This window comes from Poecilia mexicana, unplaced genomic scaffold (assembly GCF_051168715.1).
Source record: "Poecilia mexicana isolate PSO_F unplaced genomic scaffold, ASM5116871v1 scaffold_22, whole genome shotgun sequence".
In the NCBI taxonomy this organism is placed as follows: Eukaryota; Metazoa; Chordata; class Actinopteri; order Cyprinodontiformes; family Poeciliidae; genus Poecilia; species Poecilia mexicana.
Window position 1 is genome coordinate 18,154,429 of NW_028263391.1, and position 21,170 is coordinate 18,175,598.

The window sequence follows — 21,170 nt, forward strand, 5'->3', positions numbered from 1 at the left end:
CTTTTGAACATTTGACAATAAACTAATGAATTAAAATCAATTAAAAATAAACATGCCAAATATTTGCTTAATCACCAATTGTTGAGGATGCTTCTCACCAACAATTCTACAATATTATACTGTTTATTTATAGTTCAGTTAATTTTGTTAATACTAATCACAATAATGTGTACTTTTTGTGCACTTCCCTAGCTGAAAGAACTCTGACAGGGTCAGGGTAATACAATACACACATATAAACACTTTTTATTGATGCAAAAAGAAGGCAACGCCATTCCGACTAAAATGCTTTCTTCTACTACGACACTTGCAGCAAATAACCACAAATTTTAATTTAGAAGGCAAACACAACAGGGTAATATAAATCAGTTTCTCTCTACCTCAAGCATATTTCTATCACCAACCAGTTCTGCTAAAAATCCCCTCCAACAAGTTATCTTCTCAGAACAATGCTGTTCTAACTATGAGAAACATGTTCAAGGCATTTTGAAATAAATTATATGATCTGATCAAATTTAGGAGTTCAAACATACAATGCATACATTTTTACTTTAGTGCTTTAAATACAACCAGCTAAAAAATAGTTAATAGCATAAATATTAATATTAAAGACAATGAATAGCTGATTTCATTTGATTATTCTGAAAGAGGAGTGCTCTAGGCTCTCAATAGTTTTCTTGTTCTTGAACTCGGCCTTGGTGATGTGGGACTTGGGGCTCCCTGTCAGTTTCAACCACTCTTGCATTTTTTCCACCACGCTGCATGGACCTTGTAGCTGCCCCTTCACGGTTCCTGCTTCTGTGTTTTGGACCCATCCAACTAGGCCAAGCTTTGTCCCTTCAGCCTGGACAGTAATTAAAGAGAATATGGTATAAGATGGAATAAATAGATGAGCAAAGCAGTGCAACAGCTGAGCAAGCAGTTAGAATATTACATAAAGTACGGTGTTGTGCCACAATAGGAGGACTTTACACTGTAACCAGATATTGTTACAGATATCATCCATTGGGCAGATTTGGACTGCCCAACGACAGGGTATCTTGGCCCTTGATGTTCCCCATTATTCAGGAGACTTGTTGAGACTTTCTGATCTGTCAAAAATTTGCACTGAAGAATTAATAGCAAAGTAGGTACTTTCATCCCATTTGAATACTTTAATGAGTACAAATTTGGTGTGCATTTTTGGTTTGGGTAAATCAGTTTAATTTAGAGTGGTTTTTGGTTATTTTATTTTCAGTAGTTAGACTAGTCCCCCTTTACTGGCAAAATATTTGATTGGTTTGCATCTCCTATCCTAATGGTGCGTTCACACCAAACGTGTTACGCCCGGCAAAAACGCGTCCGACGCTTCAAGTTAGACACGTGTGGACTTTGAATGCAGACGATTGACATTTTGTTCTACACGGGCATCTGGTTTACATTCAAAGTCTATGTGGAGGTGCGTCGAGGGCACGTTAGAGGCGTCAAACGCTCAAAACAGTTCAAATCACGCCGCGATAGACGCTCCGCATCGGCCCTCGACGCGCCTCCGCATTGACTTTGATTGTAAACCAGACGCGCCTGACGCTCAAAACGCGTTTGGTATGAACGCACCATATTTTTCAGAGGTTTCTGCAGAGGTACTGCAACATAGGTTTGTGTGTGTGTGTGTGTGTGTGTGTGTGTGTGTGTGTGTGTGTTTTCGATATCTAACTAAGCAGAAGTCAAAAACTAACCCTTCACAAGCAGGTCTATCACAATTACCTGAGATGAAGAGTAGTGGCATTAATCAAAACCCATGTAAGGAATACAAACAGAAGACTGAACGGCTAACTGTCATCGTGATTTTAGGTTTTGATCTTAGTCAAAACAAAATCAAACGAGCCCCCATCAATATTAAACTCACTTGTGTGTATTTTCGAAAAAATACTCCTTGCACCTTGCCAAAAATTTCATAATCCACCGAAATTAAGCCTTCACCAGACATAACGGACCTATGAAGAAGAAAATGAGTCGTTATGAATGAGAGAAATACATCAACATGGTGGGCAATTTCAATCTACACCAAGCTAGGCTAGCATGATTACCTTCTGTTTTCACAGCTTGTTTCTATTTCTGCCAGATTTATCTGTCCAGGATGAAGATGGGACTCGGTCCAACAATTTAGTTAAATAAAACAAACGTTGATAAACGTTGAAACAACCGCAGTGTATGGAATGATCTCGATTTTAAACATACAGGTCTCCATTTCGGGAAGTGACGTTTTTTTAAGGACCAATCAGAGACACGCTTGGTTTCTAGGCAACAAATGTAAACGTTGAAGGAGGTTGATTTTTATGCTATGATGAAGACGCAAAAAGCGGAGACATCTCCTATTTATACCACGTTCTTACATTGAAATATATCTTACCGACGTCTTTTTTTTTACTGGTAAGTAAATAGATTACTCTTCTCAATTTGACATCGCATTAATACGAAAATAATGTCCGTCCGAAGATGAACAGTCCCAACACATCTGTTTCAATGGTTTTGTTTATCCATATTGTTTATGCCTTTCTATTTTTTATCTATAAACTCTGACGTATTTTCTTTCAGTTCTCTTTTGAAAGTTGTATTTCAGTTTGCTTTTTTAAATAATTCATTATTTATTTCATAATAAATATTGTACCTTACTTTGACACTTTAGATTTTATCATACTGTCTTTAAACTGGTAATTACATGTATAATGATGCAAAGTTGAAATTTCTCATAACAGCTAATTTTGGATCTTATGAGGAACAACAAGTGGACTTAAAGTGAAGCTGAGCACTAGTGTTGAAAAAGTCTTGCAAAAGTGTTTAACTGTCACTTTTTGTCCCTGTACAACCACAAATATCAGTCTTACTGGTATTTCATATGATGGGCCAACACAAAGCAGAATATATACTGCAAAAACACAAAATCTTACCAAGTATTTTTGGGCCGGTTCTCGTGCAAATATCACTGAAAAATGACAGTACTAACTTATAAATTACTTTTCACCAAGAACTATAAGCATGTTTTGAATCAACAATTCTTCAATATAGATTTTAAAAAAGTACAAGTTCCACTGGCAATTTGTTTCACTCATAGCAAGACATCTTTCTTACTTTAAGTGAAAAAATCTGCCAGTGGAACTATACTGTGGAACGACTGGAGACAATGGTGCAAAGAAGGGTTCTTCACAAAATCAAGTAAGTTATGGAGAACCCTATTATACAACCACAGTGACTTCAGTCAGAGGCGTTTCAGAATTGTTGTAATACAAAGACAGGAGAGCCTTCCTACCCACAACTATCAACGTCAACAACTCCTCTTTGAAGAAAATTGTGTAATATAAGATATAACATATAATTTCCCTCTGAGATTAAGAAAGTATTTCTTGAATTGGATTGATTCCCAATAAGATATACTGACGTGTGATTGTAACATGAGAAATTACAAAAATGTTTAAGGTGTAAAAAGTCAAGTAGATAACATCATCTTTTGTAATCTTATCTGATTCCTATATTTTTGCAGATATTTACAGAAACATCTAGTGGGAATTATCAAGAACAAGATGCTCAACAGCGATGAACACAGGATGAATTTCACAAGACAATATGACTTTCAAAAGCAGTGCAGCTCTGGAGATGTACACTGTGATTTTGTCTCTAAGAAGAAAGCAGATGGAGTGGACCACCCATTTCCAAACAAGGCTATAATCCACAGACGAGCACCTAAGAAACAAGTCCCTCTTGGTTTGGATGATTTTGAGAAAATGTGTATTTCAACACAGGAAAGGAGCAATTTTTTGCCTCAAAAATATCATTCTGATGTCATCAGAAATATCAGAGGATCAAGGAAAACCTCCCAAAGAATGCCCAGTGGAGAGCTGGAGATGGATGGAGAAATTTATGCCAAAGAGCGAATACTGCTGGAGAAGCTGGGGAAGGTAGAGCAAACAATAAGGAAATCAATCCAGTATGACGGTGGAAACACACAAACAGGTGATGTGTTCAAGAGCAGATTTGAGAGGCAACACAGTGAAGAAAGCAAACAGGAAAAACCTCAAAAATCCAAGATATCTCACTTTATTGACATAGAAGAAGCAGACTGGCATGGAAACTTTACCAGATCAAGAAATAAAGAAAATCCCAGGACTGGAGATCAAATGAGAAACACATATGAAGTACAGGAGGCCAAAGGGGAAGTCATTAACCAAAAAATGAAAAGTGTAACCCTGCATGCAAAAGAGCCCATAAGAGGAAAAACTGTAGGTGAAAAACATTACAAAATGTGGGAAGAAGTAGATGAAAAACACAATGAACAAAACCAGCCTTCTCTGGGCAACACAACTTGGATGAGAGAGAAGAAATACAAAAAGATTCTTCATAAGAGTCCCAATGGTTCAGGTGATAAGCAGAACATACACCAGACGAGTATTCCTAAACCTGTTCATAGAACGGCCACAGAAACCCAAAGAAGAGAAGAAAGAGAACTGTCTACAGAATCAGCTCCACTACTGGTTTCAAACTCATCTCAAAGAAGCAACGATCAGCAACCGGCAGATCTCACAGAGACTTTTATGGTCAATGACACCTTGAAGTTTCTTCCCTGCAAAACCTGCAACAGGATGTTCAGAAGTGAACGGCTGGAGACACATACCAGGATCTGTTCAAAGCTGAAAAGATCTCGTCCAGTTTATAACACATCTGCTTATAGGAAGAAAGGAATAAAATAAGGGGAGTACTGGAAAACTCACCCCAGAAGCAAAAGTTCAGAGGTAAGCCAATGATGCATCTTTTGAGGTACCAGGGTAAAAATCCTCTGGTGATCAAGAAATTTCTAATACCAATTCCAGCATACTTTTAAAAGTTGAAGGTTTTTAATTACAGGGCAATCTCTGTTTCAATAATTTCACTCAGTTTAAATCGTATTCTATGTACGGAATTAGTTCAAGCAATTAAATGTCATTATATACAGGGGCATCTAAAGAAATGTATCACGAAAATGTTTGTTTTTGTCAAACTTCAGTAAATTAAACTCATATGAAGAATTGTTGCACATAGAGTGACATCTGTTTCAAACCATTATTTATTGTAATTTTGATGGTTATCGCTTACAGATGATGAAAACTCAGAATTCAGTGTCTCAGATAATTCAAGAGTTTAAGGGGGATTTTGAAGCAAAGAGCCACTACACAGATGAATATAGGACATGGGTTAGGTAGATACATGCCGTAGAGTGAAGTGTCTCTCATGGAATAAGCAGAAAAAAGGACTGGAATATTGGTCAATCTTGCTAAAAAATAAAAGTCGATTCAGAATTCCTTTCAACACCCAAGGTTGAAGGACTGGAGGAGTCTAATTAAAACAGCATTATGTCATTGGGTTTGATCAACATTCATATAGCTGAGTTTGCAGTCCAAATATGATTGCAAATGTTTAATGTAAATACTGTAACTGGCACTTAAAAAGATGGGGTTTTTTCAGGTTATGAGGAAGAAATTACAATATCACAAGGAAAGATGTGTGACCTCTGCAGGGGTCAACTCCAAGCTGGAAATTAAAGGCCAAGATGACCCAAATAAAACATGGACCTTCAGATTTCCTGCCATCAAATGACCCCTCTCTACTACTAGGGCGAGATTGCAAATTTTCTTCGAAAAAAAAATTAATGTACAAAAATAAATTTTAACTGTTTTAGGCAGCTTTTTTTTTTTTATTTATTTCTGGCTGGTACACAAAACAAAAGAAACAGAGTCATGATGAAATATAAGTGGACAGAAGCAATAACAGTCAGAACATTAAAGGCTAAAACGGCCAAATAAAACATCTCACCAAAGGCACAGTGTTGTGATATCTGCAAACTTTCCAAATTCGTTGGGTTGCTGCAGTTTACTGCACCAGCTATATCACAAGTGTACACTGCAGACAGCTCACACCCCCACGAGTTGGGTTTTATTAACTTTGAATTCAAAGAAACAGTCCTGGTCATGAGTTTCATAACAAAATATTCCCTTAGAAATTGAAAAGGATACGAGATAAAGTGCTCAAAGTAAACACAAACAATAAGAAAAAAAATGCATTTATTGAATTGAAAAATTCTACAGATCTGCTGTAGAAATAGAGTAAAATTAGGTAGAAAAGTACAAAATACACTGTCCTTTGTATTATTAGGACAATATTGTACTAAACAAAGCAGTACTGCCAGCTGTTTAAAAGAAGAGAAAATAATATTAAAAAAAACAAGTCTAGATGGTAAAATGATTCAATCTACATCAAGACGGTGATCCCAAAAGATCTGAGGAATCACCTGCGAACGGATGAAAATCCTCCATCTCCAGAGGAAATGGAGGGTGGACCAACTAAATTTCCCCAAATATAATCAAATCAAACATTCAGAACCCAACAAAACAGTTCTTTTATAAATGATGCAGAAAAAGGTACAATACATATTCAGAAAGTACACAAGAAAAATAGCCTTGAAAAGCAACAAAGGAAAACTTCTAGCAGGGTCAGGTGTAAAATAAATGTTAGAAGGACCACATGTAATAAAGCTCAGAGAAACTGTTCAAGTGTTCAGAACTCCCAAAGTAAACAAGACACATGCTGAATTTAATTAGATCTCAAGAGGCATAAATGTGTTACAAAAATAAATCAGTAGTTTTGTGTTTTCACACAATTCTTTTTTTTTTAAACAGAACATGCAAGTTTTTGAAGTAACATATATCTAACTGTGAAAGGCAAGATGTTAAATATATATATTTAAAGAGGCTGAAGATAATCCACACAGTGAAAATATGTGATTTATAAGAAAGTCCTGTGTTCACACAAGCTGCCCACCTTCTCGCGTGGGATCCGTTAGCAAACAGTTGCAGGAGCTGGTCTTCACCATTATGTGAACACACACAAATATTTGAGTCCCAACTAACTGAAGACTCGGTGCAGAAACTGTTCAGAGGCAGAGCTGACGTCCAGACCGCCTGACAACCCTGTCGTCAGATTGTCTCACAGATATTAAGCTTTGGTGGTTCATGTTGAATCCAGCCAACACTTCAGTCTGCCGAAACGAGCTGGAGCAATACACCCCGGAGAAAACAGGTGTGCATGTAATACACATTACATCATGTAAAACTGTATCATCATACGTCTGGTTTTAACCTCACACGCTGGCTCCAGCTGATCTGCCGCCGTGATTTGTGAATCCAGATCTTCTCCCGCTCCCTCCTTTGCTCGACATTGGTTCGGAACGACGGTTTCCGTTTCTGTCTCGCTCTTTTTCCTGCAGCGTGGAGCGATTGATTGCTGCCCAAAGCCGTTCATTTTCCTTCTGCTGCTTCTTGATCTGAAAGGGCAAAAATATACAACTGGACTTCAATATTGTTAGGTTTATTTTCCACAATACATGAACTAGTAGCGGGAAGCAAATGCAAATCAAACAAGAACTATTAAAGTAGCTCAAGGAGAACTAATATTACACAATTTGAATGTAAAATGCAACTTTTGATAAGTAATCAATTCTGGGAATTCAACCTCCTCATGCTAAGCATCTTCATGCTCTACTAGAGCGCACCGTCGTAGTGATCTTCAGCTCTCTGCCATCTCGAGATGTAAAAAATGTTCCTTTGCCTTTAAGCTAGCAAACTATCCACTAATAGTTGAATACTATGTTTCTGCTAGTGTTTTATGATTTATCATGTTCATCCAAGCAGTTAGTGACTTTTTTTTTTGTCTTTGCCGTATTTCTAGCATGCAATGAAACGATGCTAGAAATATGGCAGTCCAGATATTTGCGGTATTCCATGTCAAACACCTGAAACTAATAAAGCCTTAGATTGCATCAGGAGTGTGACATTTGCAAATCAGATTTGCAAATCTGATTTGCAAATGTGTTCTCCGCTGAGTTTGAATAATTTTAACTGCAGTAGTTTGTGAAAGGAGGCTTTAGTTGTGAATTTGGATTATTTTTATTTATCTATTTAAAATGTTCCCCCATAATTTGTTTAGAAAACACAAACAATTATGAATTTTGACAATATATTTCATTTAGATGCAACCGTAGCTTGTAAAAATTGTGATGGAGGAAAAAAAAAAAAAGACCTGTTTCTCAAGTGCCTCAATCCTCTTCTCTTGATGGGCGAGTGTTTCTTTCAGCTGTAAAATGTGTTGAACTGTCATTGATACTCTGGGGTGAATTAAAAGATCATGACTTGCACTGATGAGTGAGTGAATCTTATACCTGAGCCACCTCACTGCTGGCTTTGCAGCAGGCACCATATTCTCCATTTGTGCCCCCATCCAAACATTTTACTTTGTCGTAGCTCATTCGTCTTGTCTGCAGGGCCAGAAAATAAGTCTTCAGTTTTGAACCGTCACAAAAGCAGAATTTTGAACAAACAGATCATGATTTTATTTAAATTAAAAAAAAATTAAAAAAACAGGAGGGTTTATTTTTACCACTGATCCTACCTCATTGGTAACAGCTTCTGCTGCTGCCTTGAGCTCCTTCAGCTCTTCATACGGCTGAGTTACGCTTTTGGAAAAGGAGGCGAGTTGGCCTTGATCAGACTGTTCAGACTCATCTGGCATTGGGATAAACTCTGCATCCTCAAGTTCCTATTGGGCAAGAACCACATACAGCTTTTATTTTTTTAATAAGTCTTGTACAAACTGGAAAGTAGAAAAAATTGCTGTTGATATAAGACAATATTCCGTGTGAGACTGGGAACACCAGACAGTTTGAAATGTAAAACCTTTTATCCTTTTGTTTTACAAGTACAGCCCTGCTTCATAACTGCCCGATTGTAGTATTATATGACCATGCACGTAATACAATGAATAAATGACGACTGTTAGCATTAAGGCTAGAAAAAAAAAATATCTGAAAGATGTCATGTGACTGGTGCTGCTCTATAGCAAACCTTTCTAAGCCACAGAGGACAAGAACTGTCCCCGGTTTGGTTTCCAAATGTCATCATTGGTGCTTCCAGGAGGTCCTCTGTGTTTACTTCTCGAGTTCCCCCAAGACTACCGTCACGACATTCTGTTTCCAATCCAGGCTCTACGTCCAGGTCCTCCATTGACGTTGACGCCTCCTGAGCGAGCCCTTAATGTAGACACAATCATACAGAGCCATTAGGCCGATCCAAAGATCACCATTTCTGTTGATGCTGACTAAAAGGCATACCGATTGATATTCCACTGCTGTTTGAACGGATGGTTTTCGAGTTGAGCACTTTTTCTAGAGAATAGAAAAAAAAAAAGAAATAATTCTTCTGCTTTGATTACTTTTGTCAGAGAAGTGTTTTCAATGCGTTTCTAATAACTTACCCATTATGATAATGGTATGCCAGCCACGGCAGGAGAGGTCAGGTACATGGTGAAGGGAACCAAATATTGGCCTCGGCATGGCAGGACAAACCTCAGAACCAAATCCTTTATCTGCAGGCATTCCAAGTCTCCCATTTCCTGCATTTCCCCATGCAAAGATCTGGCTGTCTGCAAAGGAAAAAAGCAGTGAGACATACCTGATGACCCAATAATCTGATGCAAGGTCACAAGGTTTGACATAAAACCTTAACAGATGACAGCTACCACATTTTTTTACAGGAGAATGTTTTTACCTTCAGTGGCTGCGATGGTGAATCCATCTCCACAAGACACTTTGCTTACACTCTTCCCTCCAAATGGTCCAAGAAGGACCTGGACACCTTGGTGCCGCTTGAAGTCTTTCACACCTAGCTGCCCGTACTTGTTGCAGCCAAAAGTGATCAGACGACCTCGTTCTGCAAAGCCAGAGTGAATAAATAGTAAAACAACTGTTTAAAAGTGTAAGATATTCCACGTTTGGGCATCTGCCGGACCATCAATGGCAGCTGTATGGGTCTTCCCAGGAGCTATGACTTGGATTTTGAAGCGGGCCAGCTGTTTGACCAAGGTTAGAGTGGTGATGTATGGTATGCCCTGGTAAGCCTAAGAAGTAACGACAAAAGAAAGAAAGTTCATGAACACATCTTGAGCTTATTGCTACAGAGTTATAGGTATCACCCATTACCTCTCCTGAGTGGTTTTTGATACCAGAGATGCCCTGGTTCAACCCCAGCTTGTTAAAATCATTGTTTCCACATGCCAACACTTTGCCCATCTCAGTTAGAAAGAAGGTGCCATCGCTGCCACATGACACTGAGGAAATGCTGGCACCTCTAGGAACTTCCACCTAAAAGAAGAAAACACAGTGCACATGACCTCAGATGGTAAGAGATACAAACACTAATTCTTTTCACTGGGAAATATTTAAAACACAGACGGGAGTCTTACTTTCATCGGAGAGGAGAAATCATCCTCACACTCAAGGCCAAGACGCCCTACGGCAGCAAACCAGAGACATAAGCGCATGGTACTTCACGCTTTTTAAAATGCTTTACTACAATAAGCCAATCAAATGTAACGATAGCACATTGAAGGGAATTTTGTCCCAACCTCATCACGTCACCTTTCCCAATTACAGGAACTCTTGTTGATCACACATGTGCAAAGCTGAGAAACTGATCAATGCTTGCTATCCCAACTCCTGACGCGCCAAATCAACCAAGCCCTACTGTTGCAACAAGTAACAACATTCAACTGCACTAAGGCGGTCTTATGCAAATTAATGCTGAATTAAATTTGCACAGAAACAAAAAATAGTAACCTAAACAACCAAATTAGACAAATTATCTGCAAAGAATTTTGACTCTAACACGCAGGAAAGAAGAAAGCAGTTTTAGGTTTTCTGCCACACATAACATTTTGCACGTGGGCAAAAAAAGACCAGATCACCCTCTCTTCTTTTTGTCTGCTGAGTCCTCTACATGTGTCGTGGCAAACTGAGAACTGGACATTTTGTCCTTTTACTTTCTGTTGAGCTACAACGTGAAGGGTAGTACCTGCTGTATTGTCAGAGCAACACACTACGTACCGTACTCTCCACAGCCCCACGAGTAGATGCTACCGTTCTGGGTCAGCACCACAACGTGGTTGTCTCCACAGGAAACCTGGCGCACACGGCGCTCCTCGAAAAACACCAGAAGCACCGGCTCCAAAATTTCATTGCCCATCTCACGTTCGACACCAATGCAGCCGTAATAATCTGACCCGAACATGTACAGCTGATCTTCGTCTGCACAAGAAGAAGCAGAATTTCTTTTAATGGAAAATCTTACAGAGCAGCAGCCGAAACTTGTTTCGGTGAGTTTTGAATGCATTTCTAACCCACCCGTTACACAGGCAGTGAAGTCGGCCCCACATGCGACCTGCCGGATAGCCTTCCCCTGGAGCTTCTCCACCCTCTTCGGCTGCCGGTACGACGCCTGGTCCCCGTGCCCCAGCTGGCCCACCATCTTAGCTCCTCCTTGCACATCCTAAGAAAGCAAAAAGTTGCTTTAAAATAATTTAAAAAAAAAGAAGACAAACATTACAATATCTGCTTTACGGTAAACAACTGGTACTTACAGCCCATGTGTACAGCTCCTTTTCCACAGTCACCACTGCAAAATGATTCTCTCCTGCACACACGTGTTGGGGGCTGCTGCCAGCTTTGAACGAGTCGAGCTTCTGGGGGGTGAATTTCCCTCCTCCCCAGTAATAAACCTCCCGTGAGCGTGTCGTCACGACGGCAACAGGAGTTTCACTCACTGTGCTCAGCCTTGGAAAGCAACGGAATTACAACACAGGACTTAAATAATGACAGTGAGGCTTCTGGAACATTTCACACACTGTACGTTAACTCACTTTGGTTTCTTCATTGCCAAATTCAGCATAACAACTCGGTCGTCAAGCTCCCTAACAGAAAGACAAATATTCAGGGAAGGATTCGTATTTGCAGGCAGGTTAATTTACGACTCATAAATGGTCTTACTGTCGGAGGCAGGAGATGAAAGGCTGGTCCAGGATTTCATCAGCTGTTGGCCTCTTTGCAGGATCCTGCAACACAAACATCACATGCTTATCAAAGGGGCACTATTTTTACCCAAGACTGTTTATTACTAGAGGTGATTCACAATAAGACTGATTATTCCCCTGACTCACTTGATTGAGGCACTCATACACTAACTGGATCAACGCACTGGTGTAACAATCTGTGTTCACATCCATAGTCCAGTTTCCTTGGACGATTTTAACACAGAGGTTTAAAGGGTTCTATTTAGACACAAAAAGAAAAGAGACAATTATTATAGCAGGAAGTTAATTCCATGCATAAAATCCAACAAGTCACAATCAACCAATAAAACCCACCGTGGCATCAAATGTCTTTCTAAGAGTCAAGACTTCAAAAAGGACACAACCCATGGCCCAAATGTCTGACTTGAAGTTGTACTTTGCACCCTGGCACAGTTCAGGTGACATGTAATAAGGAGTTCCCACACACTGCAGACAGCGGGAAGAAGGAGACAGAGTTATCTTAAGACATCATAGAGTGTTTGTTTTAATAATGCCAGAGGTAAACTGAGAAGGTACAACACAGAAATTAAGCTACACAAATGTTTTGAGGATTGAGAGGGACTCACTGTCTCTGCCATTGAAAACTCAGAGTCTAGCTTCTTTGCAAGGCCATAATCTCCCAGTTTCATGAGGTTGGTTTTTGTTAGGAAGATATTCAGAGTTTTGATGTCTCTAAAAGAAAAAACAGACCAAATTAATGTACATCTGTCATTTGTGAAAATACTTTTTTAACATTTTGTCGCATCACAACCACAAACTTAAAGGTATTTTTATTCGGATTTTATGGAACAGACCAACGCAAAGTAGTACATTACTTACAAGAAGGTAATGTCTTTTAAAAGTGTTAGAAATAAAAACCTGAAAAATATTATTACCATTTGTATTCAGTCCCCTGTGAATATCTCTATAGAAATCACCAATTAGGTGAATGGAATCCACTTTACACCTTTGTGGAATTTAATATCCTTATAAATTTAGTAGGGGATTTGGGAGATGTTTTAAACACTGTGATATTATAAAACAACATCTCAAACTTTTCAGATCTAACTGAGCACTGTTTAATCTATCATCTAAAAACTGAAACGGTCTGGTACATTTTCAAAACTACAAAAACACGGCCGTGCAGGCCAGGAAAGAAAAGCATGAAAGAGAGAAGCAGAAAACTGGTTTAAAGTAACTCTAGAAGAGGTGCAATGCTTCATAGCTCAGGTGCAATAATATATCAACAGAACTATTACCGTTGTTGAAAAAAAGCTACATGAAGAGTTTTTGCAGTTCACTGCTATTTGTGCTTCTCGAAGAATGTGGAAAAACAAAAACGTGACTTTTTGGTTCTAAGGCAGAACGCAGAAAGACAGGAAGCAGACATTGCACATCACACTGAACAAGATTTGAGTCAATTTCTCTTGTCTCAATTCTTTGTTTACATTATACAATTTCAGACTGTCCAACCACCGAATTGTTTTTCCCACGGGGGCGGTTATTGTGGTTGCTGGGGATGCTTCTTTTAAATTTAATGTGATGCAGACAGCAAAAAAAAAAAAAAAGAAGAAAGAAAAATGAAAATATGAGAAAGATGCACAATGTTATAAGATTGGGCTTCAATCAAAACAAGAGGGAATCAATCAGCCTATGCACAAAAACAAAGCTAGCTGTACAACATAATGTCAGGAATAACTTCCAATCCACCTTTATTTATAAAATCACTTTAGAAACAAAAAACATTGGCCACTGAAAATAAACTCTGCAATTTTGTGTCAGTCTAGCAGATGAAACCCCACTGCAGTACATTGCAAATTGGTTTTGAAACAAGACAGGATGTGGAAATCTTTGAGAAATAATAATTTTGCAAGCCACTGACCTGAAGTGTTTCAAGCAAACACATGGCCTGCAAGATCCTCTCAATAACAATTACATCTCACCTGTGTATGACCCCAGCCTTGTGAATGTAGGCCACTGCTGAGGTGATTTGGTACAAGTACCATATAACAATCTACAGAAACATTAAGGAGATTAATAACATAATCACAAATATCTGTCTTTGAAATGAACAAACAAAACAAAAAAATGATGATCCTGCACCTCTTCGGAGAAAAGCTTTCCTCTCTGCTGGATGATTTTGTCATTCAGATTTCCTCCTGCGAGGACACAGCTCTTTAGGACTCTCTTTTTAAACCAAGTCACAGAACGAACCATGAAACTTTATTGTCTTACCATTGCAGTACTCCATCTCGATCAGCAGAGTGTTTTTATCCATGAAGTGATTGAAGTACGCTATGATGTTGTTGTGCTCCAGCATGGAGAGGATGCTTATTTCATTCATGACATCTCGGCGCGTCTTTTCCGAGAGCGAGTTCAGGTCCACTTCCTTCCACACAACTAAGGAGTTGTCCTGCAAACACAACACAGTACAAGAAAACGGCTGAAACAAATGCAGGTAATTGTTAATCAAAGAGTGGAGAATAAGACTAAAAAGAAACATGAGAGGATATAACTCTAAAGCGTCTGATGACTACACACAAAAAAATAAAATATTATAATAATATTTACACACACCTAAAGGACATTTTAGATAGACTAATTAAACTAGCAGAGTCGTTTTTGGACTGTGGGAAGAAGCTGGAGTAGTTGGAGAGAACGCACAAATGCACAGAGAGAACATGCAGACTTCATGCGGAAAGTTTGGCATGGGATTTAATATCTCAGTAAACCAAAATGATTTTCCATTTTCATATTATATGATGAACAGTGCTCATTTATATGCTTAAGCCTTGGATTGCTGATTGTCTTGTCCTTGTTAATGTTCAACATGCCACTGACATCCTCACAGAAAGGCAGAATTTAAACTGAGATTAAAATAGAGGGATGTGAACTCTATTAGTCAGGTGTCTTCTCAAGACAAATTGTTGCAATGACTTGCATTTAAGTGTATCAGAGAAATGGGAGTAGACTGCAAATTCATTTCAAAAATACTGTAATCCCAGAGAGAATACAAATGCTGCTGTAATTCATATTGTACAATTTTCCACACAGAGTTATTGTAGATGCTATTGGCAGGAAGGATTTCTTGTAGTGGTCTGTAACTATTACAGCAGCCTCTGGCTGAATTTTATTGTATATCGGTATCATGAAGAGGATCCTCAGCGTTTTCCCTAATTTTCTTGATATTATGAAGTATTCTACTTTCACAATAATCTGAGTAGTCCCCAAAACAGAACCAGACTTTTTTATCAGGTTGTTTAGTATTTTAACCTCCTGATTCAGAGGAACACCATGTGATCAGATATTTAATTACTAAGGTATTGAGAACCATTTGTTCCTTCCTTCCAACTCACAATTATGTACCAATTATGCACAAAAACTCCAATAAAGAGCATTAAAGTTGTGTCTGTAAATTGTCAACATGTGAAAACATGTTAGAGGAAAAAGTACTTCAGAAAGACTCTGCGAACAACATACTGGTGTGAATTAGCTTTAACCTACTTACCTCTGTTCTTCTGTACAGAGTAGCTTCACCAAACGCCCCCTTTCCGAGGATCCTGATAGGAATGTAATGCAGTTTCTCCTCCTCGCCATTAAATGTGCCTGAAGCTGATCGCTCGCTGACCACAGACCCGCCGCCTAAATCCGAGTTCAGCGAGTCGAAATGTCTCTCATAGTCCTCCAGAGACATTTCTACTGGGGGATTTGTTAACCACAGACAGAGGGGTGGAAATAACCCGACAAGGCCTAACGACAACACTTCATGAAATACTCATAAGTGCGTAGGCATGTACCATATTAGCCCTTTTCGACCACAAGAAAAAGCTGCTAAGACCAAAAAACACGACCAGATTCCTGCAAGTCGCATGTAGCACACACAGCCACAAATAGATATCGCAGCCAAATGAGTGCAACTACATTAGTTACACAAACATCAAGTACAACATATTATGGTGAAGACGCTCAGTCAACTTTTCATTCAATTTCCAAAATAAAGTCTTCCAACTTTAAATGCGTTATGCAGTATTTTACTGTGAAAGTAACAAGAGATAACTTCCGGTTAAGTTTAGCTTCTGTTCTAGCGGTTAGCTTGATTTTTGCTAATCTGTTAGCAACAAAGGCAACCTTCAGCTGAAATTAACACTTTTTAAAGCTGCCAATGGATTGTTATTCTACTCTAGGAAGCATACTTTACATGTCAGCCTCAAACGTCGAAGGGAAATTGAGTAAAAGTTATCTTAGGAAACGGAGTTATCTTGGGCAACTACTGCGTCACTTCCCAAAGCACAATACCGGAAACTATAGTTCATTACATTTTTTTTAAAGCCTGCATTTGAGTATTTTTATTTTTTGTGATCAGAAAATGAATCAGTGGAGACATAAATGTTTTTTTTTTTTTTGCTTAAAACAATCAAACAAATTCATAGAGCGAAGTAAAATCCTTTTTTTATATTTTATTTTTTTTGCACATGTAGGCACCTAATTCTGCAACCATCAAAATATGACTGTAGGTAGCGCTGTTTTCTCTGTACAACTCAAAGGTGTTATATCATCTATGTTTGCACCACAAATATGTGTTTTAATGGTGGTGAATTAAACTTTAATAAACGTGTATCATATTGAATATAAAATACATATACAAAAAGTCTCTCTCTGGATTCTAATTTTATTATTTTAAACAAAACTAAAATCAACTTTAAATTTTTACTAAATCTTTTTTTAAATAAAAAAGCAGCTGGTATTTGAATATAACATCCTGTAATTTAAAGCAATTAATAAATAACCCCTTCCTTTATGTTTGTTTTTATTACTGGTAGCTGATCAGAAAATTCTGTTAACAAACATGAATTAATCAGGAAATTCTAGTCCATGTTTGACTTTTTTGAACTGTGTTAGGACAGAAAACACCTAAATCCATCCTCTTTTATGACTGTACTTCCACTGCTAGTGTGTAAAAAAAAAGGAAGAACAGATACATGCTAGTCAGTACCGTTCTCGGGGAGTTCAGTCATGGAGCGCCAACAGAACTTCAACAGAAATGGACAAGGTAAGATCTTAAATTAATCAAAGGATCATTTGATTGATCTGTAATGTCTACTTGTGGTTTAACTTCCATTTAAAACAAAAAAGGGATTACAATTATGTTTTAAAAATGAGGTGGTAGAGATAACATGAATATTTTACTTCATACTTCATATTTCACCAGAAAACCCACAAGAGTAGAGCTTAGGTGCATATTTACACCATTTTACTATGTGACACACATATCTTATTTATTTATAAATTTTTATTTCATTAAATATTCAAATTTGACTACTGTTAAAATAAAAAAGATAGATAAAGAAAATAAATAACTGGCTGTGAGTATAGTGGGCCAGTAGTTTTTATTCCTAATGAAATGAATAAAAACCGTTATCATGAAAGAGGATAATTTAATTTAAATATAAAGTAGTATATGAAGTAATCAAGTGTACAAATACTTTGTGAAAATTAGAAATCGTTATATCTTAAGTGTAATTATTTTTGTATTTATTTTATTATTCTGTGTTTTCCAGTTTGCCATGAAACAGTTTAAACTGCCGTTGTGACTCACTAACTAGATCCTAATACTCCATAGGATAATATGCATGGCAACTCAACAACAGACATTTTAATAGCCATCTTTACTCTATCCACTAACATCAAAATAAATAAATACATGTCATAATAATACATCATTGTGCACTAAAAAGTTTTAATAAGTGATTTCAGAATTAGACACTTAAGAAGAAATAGCTATCAAGTTATTAATTCATAGTTTCAAGTATCTACTACATATTTTATTGAGATAATCACATGCGGTGCGAATAAATATAAACATGTCAAGAATTGTTTTATATATTGGATTTTTGGTCATTCACATTTGAAAGCCTGCATCCAACAACATTTTAAGCTCTTAAAGTTTCTTCGCAACTTTTTGATTTGGAAGCTTACCAAAAAATTTTGTTATTCATTTGATTTGTTTTTGGCTCTTATACTACTTTACTTTACTAGATATAATACGATTAAAGTCTGTAAGATGAAAGTTTCAATTACATTTTTAACCAAAATCCAAATCATGTAAACAATGCATTCTTTTGGTTAATAATTCCAGGAGGATCTGTATTTGGAAACTACAAAGTGATCATTGTGTGTCTTGGACTGCTGAATGCTGTGTTATTCGTAGCTGCCGTTGTTCTTGGTTTTAAATGTAAGTACTACATTTTATGAAAATGCTTATTTCCTCATTCAGAAGGACTTTTCTAAAAAAAAAGAAAAAAAGAAAGAAAAGTAACAAAAAATTAACCATTGTTTCTTTGCAAAGCTATGTTGTGTAACCTCAAATTGTTTCAACATCCACAAATGTCACAAACTTGGTTGTGACATAAACTTGGTTGTTTACTTTATTTGGTTTGCAGAGTTTATATTAAATTGCTTCTCAGATGTTTATATCCACTCATTGCAGCTATGAGTGCCATAATAACTTTGTGTCTTTATAGAATAATTTTTGATCAGACATGTTTTAGAGTGGAGTGATCATGCAAAAACAACTTCAGTGTCTCTTTTAAAACTATTACTGAAAACACAAGTTTGACTCTACAGTGAATTTCTCCTCCAGTTCAAACAGGGTCACAAAATGACTCACTCACTCACTCACTCACACACACACACACACACACGCACACACACACACACACACACACACACACACACACACACACACACACACACACACACACACACACACACACACACCCCCACACACACACACACAGGAGGGTGTACAATAACTTTAAACTTTTGCTCCTATTTGAGTTTGAGGTATCTCCACCCTAAAAAACCTTTCCATGCATCTTTAAAAACTCAGCTCTGATACTTTGCCTTTCTAGCAGTTTCTTTTTTCCCTCATCTGCTCAGGTGCTCAAGCCAAACAAGCCTCTCTACAGGTTTCCCACTCAGCTGCATCTGAGGTCATCAGTGAGGTCACTTTTCTTCGCAGCAACCACAGCGACGTGATCGGAGCTGAAAAGCAAGCCACGAGCGCATTGGCAAACGCAATAAAAAATCACACACAACTAAAGGAGCAAATTGAGCAGCAAAAGATCATCAATGATGGATATCAGAAGCAGGTGGAAGCTCTGCAAGTGGAGAAGACACACCTACAGGCCAACATATCGGCTTTAGGTCAGACAGAAACGTTTCCTTCCCAATTTTTTTTATGATGAACACTGCAGTAAGGCAGCTGGCGAGACATAAATAATTTGTTAATTTCAGGTTCAACTTGTGGCAAATGTCCTCTTAGATGGCTTATTTTCAACTCGAGCTGCTTTTTCTTTTCCTACACTGAGTCCACTACTGTGAAGAAGAACTGGCATAACAGCAGAGAGGACTGCATCAAACGTGGAGCTGATCTTGTTGTGATTGACAACCAGCAGGAGCAGGTGGGTTGAAAAAAATTACAAGCTTGCAAAACTGTATTGTTTCTGAACCTGTTTGTGCTTTTGCAGGAATTTGTCAGTCATACTATTAATGATATGAGAAGTGGTCGAGATGTCTGGGCAAGTGGATTCTGGATTGGCCTCACAGATATGGAGTCAGAGGGGACTTGGGTTTGGCTTAATAATGTCACAGAGGTTGAACAAAGGTTTGAGACACTGAACATTTCTTGACTTATTTACATTTTTGTTTGCTGTTTTACTCAAAACTTTCATTTTTCAAAGGTATTGGATGGATGGGGAGCCAAATGACATGCGCACAGGAGAGGACTGTGGCGTTGCAGTTTTCAGTGATGACAATCCTTGGAAGACACGCTATGATAGCGCCTGTAGCCAGAGACAGTTACAGTGGATATGTGAAATCAACCAAAGCTGAAAACATGTGAATCAGCTGCTTCCACTCCCCAAAATAAAGGATTTCAGTTCCAAAAATGTTTACTTCTTACTGACTTTAGTTTTGAAATGTTCGTATTATGATTTTAAGGTGTTCAAAGTTTTGACACCAGTATTTTAACCAATATTGGATCTTGTGTACAGAAGTACCTTGCAGATTTCAGCATATTACAACCACAAATAGCCCTTTGGAACAAGAGAAAGTGTCACATAATTGTGATTGTGCTTTTTCAGATTAAAAAAAAACAATGTATGAGAGCTGTCACGGTCATCAGTACTTTACTTTGTATTATGGTTATTTTGTGTGTGATTTTGGTTTTGTTACTGTTGACGGTATCTATCCAGTTTACTCCACAGGTTTAAAACTTTCAGTTCTTTCTATATGTATTTTGACTCTGAATCAAGCTGTATGTTTTAAGTTCTTTTGTCCCTTAATAAAACTTTAGTTCCTGTTATTTTTAAAATTATGCCTTTACTTGAGATTTGTTCTATTTGCTTGCTTTTAGCCTTGTTTCTGAGTATCTTTATTAACTTTTAATTGGTATTTTGCTATCTTATAAAGTTGGGCTGTATTCTGTTTTGGACACAGCAGAGAACATGAAATTTGCAAGTGAGTTGACATACAATTAATGCATTAACACTTGCTCTCATGAAGCACCGCCTATTTCCCCAAAGATCGTCTTTGGAGCTACAGTCCTTCGCCGAGTTTCTGCCCCCCAGATTCAACCCACACCTTCCCCACTCAGCTCCTCCAGGCTATCAGCAACAGCAATTAACAAACACCTGCTGACCTCATAAGTGGAACTACTTCTTAGTACAAAGCTCATAAGAATGGTTGTAAATGGCATAATGGAGGAGCAGTGTTGTGATGATGTGCAGAAGGCAGTGTCGGACAGAGCAGGAGCTTCTTAAAGAGACAGGCCAATTTCAAAGTGTCAAATTTCTTTAAAGTTATGTTTGATATGTACAGTATTAAAATGGAACAATATGCCAGTAGAATACATAATACCGCCCCTTTAAATATGTTTTATTGCTCTGATGTAATATTCTAAACTTAAATGTTATTTTCATGAGCTGTAAATGGAAAATCACCATAATTAACAGAAATAAAGAAAAACATCATCCTGTGTGTGATTATAATGTGATTTCACTAAATGAATTGATTTACTGAAATAAATATTCAGCTAGAACTGAAAATAATCGGTACACTTTATTTGAAGGGGGGTAAATAAGACTGACATGACACTGTCATAAACATGACTTAACACCTGTCATGAACATGAAAAAGCCTTCATGAATATTTATGACTGTTGTCATAAA

General features: G+C 37.7%; 4 protein-coding genes across 4 annotated transcripts; 2 read left to right on the forward strand and 2 right to left on the reverse strand.

The window, feature by feature from the left end:
- Positions 1–221: 221 nt before the first annotated feature.
- Positions 222–2,235, reverse strand: acyp1 (acylphosphatase 1, erythrocyte (common) type). The gene is made up of 3 exons (XM_014996625.2): positions 2,067–2,235; positions 1,886–1,973; positions 222–844 (listed from the first exon to the last, which is right to left on the reverse strand). The coding sequence occupies exons 2-3, from the start codon at positions 1,964–1,966 to the stop codon at positions 629–631; spliced, it is 297 nt and encodes a 98-aa protein (XP_014852111.1). The 5' UTR covers positions 1,967–1,973; positions 2,067–2,235; the 3' UTR covers positions 222–628.
- A 1,322-nt stretch (positions 2,236–3,557) lies between these two features.
- LOC106923539 (uncharacterized) lies at positions 3,558–5,036 on the forward strand. The gene has a single exon (XM_014996617.2). The coding sequence runs from the start codon at positions 3,558–3,560 to the stop codon at positions 4,719–4,721; it is 1,164 nt and encodes a 387-aa protein (XP_014852103.2). The 3' UTR covers positions 4,722–5,036.
- A 1,015-nt stretch (positions 5,037–6,051) lies between these two features.
- Positions 6,052–16,551, reverse strand: nek9 (NIMA related kinase 9). Its single transcript, XM_014996609.2, has 23 exons — positions 15,449–16,551; positions 14,176–14,353; positions 14,044–14,099; positions 13,884–13,954; positions 12,528–12,633; positions 12,256–12,387; positions 12,049–12,159; positions 11,879–11,943; positions 11,752–11,802; positions 11,473–11,665; positions 11,237–11,381; positions 10,940–11,140; positions 10,300–10,346; positions 10,037–10,198; positions 9,846–9,954; positions 9,606–9,767; positions 9,313–9,480; positions 9,170–9,223; positions 8,904–9,088; positions 8,452–8,598; positions 8,222–8,317; positions 8,083–8,136; positions 6,052–7,327 (listed from the first exon to the last, which is right to left on the reverse strand). Exons 1-23 carry the CDS (start codon positions 15,632–15,634, stop codon positions 7,145–7,147), a joined length of 2,862 nt encoding a protein of 953 aa, XP_014852095.1. The 5' UTR covers positions 15,635–16,551; the 3' UTR covers positions 6,052–7,144.
- A 351-nt stretch (positions 16,552–16,902) lies between these two features.
- LOC106923543 (C-type lectin domain family 4 member E-like) lies at positions 16,903–20,101 on the forward strand. Its single transcript, XM_014996621.2, has 6 exons — positions 16,903–16,990; positions 18,077–18,172; positions 18,880–19,146; positions 19,237–19,403; positions 19,470–19,606; positions 19,683–20,101. Exons 1-6 carry the CDS (start codon positions 16,954–16,956, stop codon positions 19,831–19,833), a joined length of 855 nt encoding a protein of 284 aa, XP_014852107.2. The 5' UTR covers positions 16,903–16,953; the 3' UTR covers positions 19,834–20,101.
- Positions 20,102–21,170: the final 1,069 nt, after the last annotated feature.

Coding starts and splice junctions, on each gene's coding strand:
- LOC106923539 (XM_014996617.2), top strand. CDS start 3,558: ATGCTCAACAGCGATGAACACAGGATGAATTTCACAAGACAATATGAC.
- nek9 (XM_014996609.2), bottom strand. CDS start 15,634: ATGTCTCTGGAGGACTATGAGAGACATTTCGACTCGCTGAACTCGGAT. Junction 11,803..11,878: donor TTCATCTCCTGCCTCCGACA/GTAAGACCATTT, acceptor TCTTTCTGTTAG/GGAGCTTGACGACCGAGTTG. Junction 11,666..11,751: donor TTGGCAATGAAGAAACCAAA/GTGAGTTAACGT, acceptor TTGCTTTCCAAG/GCTGAGCACAGTGAGTGAAA.
- LOC106923543 (XM_014996621.2), top strand. CDS start 16,954: ATGGAGCGCCAACAGAACTTCAACAGAAATGGACAAG. Junction 19,147..19,236: donor GGCCAACATATCGGCTTTAG/GTCAGACAGAAA, acceptor TGTTAATTTCAG/GTTCAACTTGTGGCAAATGT. Junction 19,607..19,682: donor GTCACAGAGGTTGAACAAAG/GTTTGAGACACT, acceptor CATTTTTCAAAG/GTATTGGATGGATGGGGAGC.
- acyp1 (XM_014996625.2), bottom strand. CDS start 1,966: ATGTCTGGTGAAGGCTTAATTTCGGTGGATTATGAAATTTTTGGCAAG. Junction 845..1,885: donor TTTTTCGAAAATACACACAA/GTGAGTTTAATA, acceptor ATTACTGTCCAG/GCTGAAGGGACAAAGCTTGG.